The following is a 2,228-nucleotide window of genomic DNA, read 5'->3' on the forward strand; positions in this document are numbered from 1 at the left end:
CATTGAAATAACAACTCCAGTGTGTTGGTTTTGTTGATTCTTTTAGGGCTTCCATTAGTACTTTTTAACCGTTGAGAGTGTTCAAATCCTAATTCTCGAAACTAAGCAAAAGGATAAAGCAAGTAAAATCCAGAAAACAAAAAAAATAACAAGAAAAAAAGAAAAAACTATAATCACAAGGGAGTTTGAAAAATATTCTATAATGAATTTGCAAATCTATAACTCTAAAGGTGACAGTGCTTTAACGGTTTCCAAGATGGATTTTATAATCCACACTTTGCACTCAGCTTTGGGGTGGTTATGCCATATGGCCTCGTAAAAAAATGATTGCCAAGGAGCCCATCTCATATGATCACACATTCTATTGTTCCCGTGATAATTTCTTTCATCCTCATACATCTCTTCATGCCAGCCGTGGTTTTGCAAACCCAAGATGCCCGTGTATGAAGAACGGAGAGTGTTCCAAGAAGTTCCCCAAGGAGTTCATCGTCTCAGCACAAGTACACAATGATGGGTACCCTCTCTACCTACGCCGCAATAATGGATGCGTCATCCAGAAGGGTTTGCATCTCATCGACAACCGCTGGATTGTTACGTACAAAAAGTATTTGTGCAAAGTGTTCAACTGCCACATCAACGTGGAAATCGGCTCTTCCATCCAGCTGGTGAAGTACCTGTACAAGTATGTCTACAAGGGCCACGATCGCATTCAAGCTAGAGTATCTTCAAAGGATGCTCCAATCGACGATGCCATTGCAGGTGCAGCTCAAGACCCTTCGTCCCACGACGAAGCCCAACAATATCTCGATGCCCGATATGTGTCTGCATTAGAGTCTTTTTGGCGGATCTGTGAATTCAGCATGCAGAAAATGTATCCAATTGTGTACGCCCTCCAACTTCACGGCGAGAATATATAATCGGTGGTGTATGGAGAAGGCGAACCGGTTAGTGAAGTCATAGACAGGTCGGCAAGCACGCCCCTCACAGAGTGGATGCGTTATAACAGGGATCATCTGGAAGATAAAGTACCCAAGTGGACACTGTACAGTGACTTCGCGTCTTATTGCTCGTGGAACAATCCACTCGATGTTGGTAATGACGTCAGCAATTGCAATGTATCAGAAGGGTGCACTTCGTGTGCCCTCAAGACAGTACGCGATACTACCTCTAGTTGATGCTTCATCACGTTCCAAGGGCAACGTGTTACGAAGTCAGAAATATATGCCCGTGAACTGTTTGAGCTTTTAACCCTAGTGAGTGAGTCGGAAAGTCTACCGACATTTGTTCAAAGCTCTTGTTCTTACGACTTCCAACTCTCCACCTCTCTTCTCTTCTTGAGTGATATTAGCATCTTTCATAGAACTCTCGTTGACTCTTCTAAAGCCAACAAGTGGTATCAGAGTGTTTTGATTTCAAGGGCCTGAGAAGATGGCGAGAAGAGGAGAGTCAACGGTGGCTGTAGAGAAGCAAGTTGTCATTGAAGCTGACATGCCAAAGATCTCATCAGGTCAGTTACCTCTACTCATGTTGTCTAATACCAATTATAGACAGTGGAGTATGAGGATGGAAGTGCACCTTGAAGCCTGTGGACTTTGGGAAGTTATCACCAGCTAGGAGATGTAGAGAAAAAAAGATTGTCAAGCTCTTTTTGTCATTTTATCAGCTGTTTCAAATGATGCAATGGATCCGTAGGATGCCAAGAAGACAACTAAAGAGAACTGGGAAATACTTCGAGAAGCAAGGATTGAGGAGAATGTTCAGGAACCTCTCAATGAAGGAGGAAAGTGTAGCAGAATTTTCCATTAGATTTAGAAAGATTGTGGGAGAATTGATGAGTCTCGGAGAGAGGCTTCCTGAGAGAGAAGTGGTGGGCAAGCTTCTCAGAGCTACACCATCAAGGTATGATTATTTGGCGTTATATCTTGAGCAATTTGGTGATTTTAATACTATGACCATGGAAGAAGTTATTAGGTCTCTCAAAGTACAGATAAGGCCCAATAAACATGAATCAAGAGAGGAGGAACAAGCTCTCTTGATGCAGGATAAGGCTAGGACGAAGAATGAAGATCCTGGTCAAATAGCAGGAAAAGGAAGAGGAGGATGTAGAGGCTATGGAAGAGGAAGAGAAAGAGGAGCGGGAAGAGGTCGAGGCAGACATTCTTTTGATCCTTCCAATGAAGATGTCAAAAATCCATTTGACAAGTCGAAGATCAAGTGTTACAATTGTC

General features: G+C 42.7%; 1 protein-coding gene across 1 annotated transcript; it reads left to right on the forward strand.

Moving 5' to 3' along the window:
• Nucleotides 1-443: 443 nt before the first annotated feature.
• Nucleotides 444-917, forward strand: LOC144713522 (uncharacterized). The gene has a single exon (XM_078588113.1). It carries the CDS (start codon nucleotides 444-446, stop codon nucleotides 915-917), a length of 474 nt encoding a protein of 157 aa, XP_078444239.1.
• Nucleotides 918-2,228: the final 1,311 nt, after the last annotated feature.

Source organism: Wolffia australiana, chromosome 16 (assembly GCF_029677425.1).
Source record: "Wolffia australiana isolate 7733 chromosome 16, ASM2967742v1".
NCBI lineage: Eukaryota > Viridiplantae > Streptophyta > Magnoliopsida > Alismatales > Araceae > Wolffia > Wolffia australiana.

Excerpts from the sequence above, each read along its gene's own strand:
- LOC144713522 (XM_078588113.1), top strand. The coding sequence starts at position 444 with ATGAAGAACGGAGAGTGTTCCAAGAAGTTCCCCAAGGAGTTCATCGTC.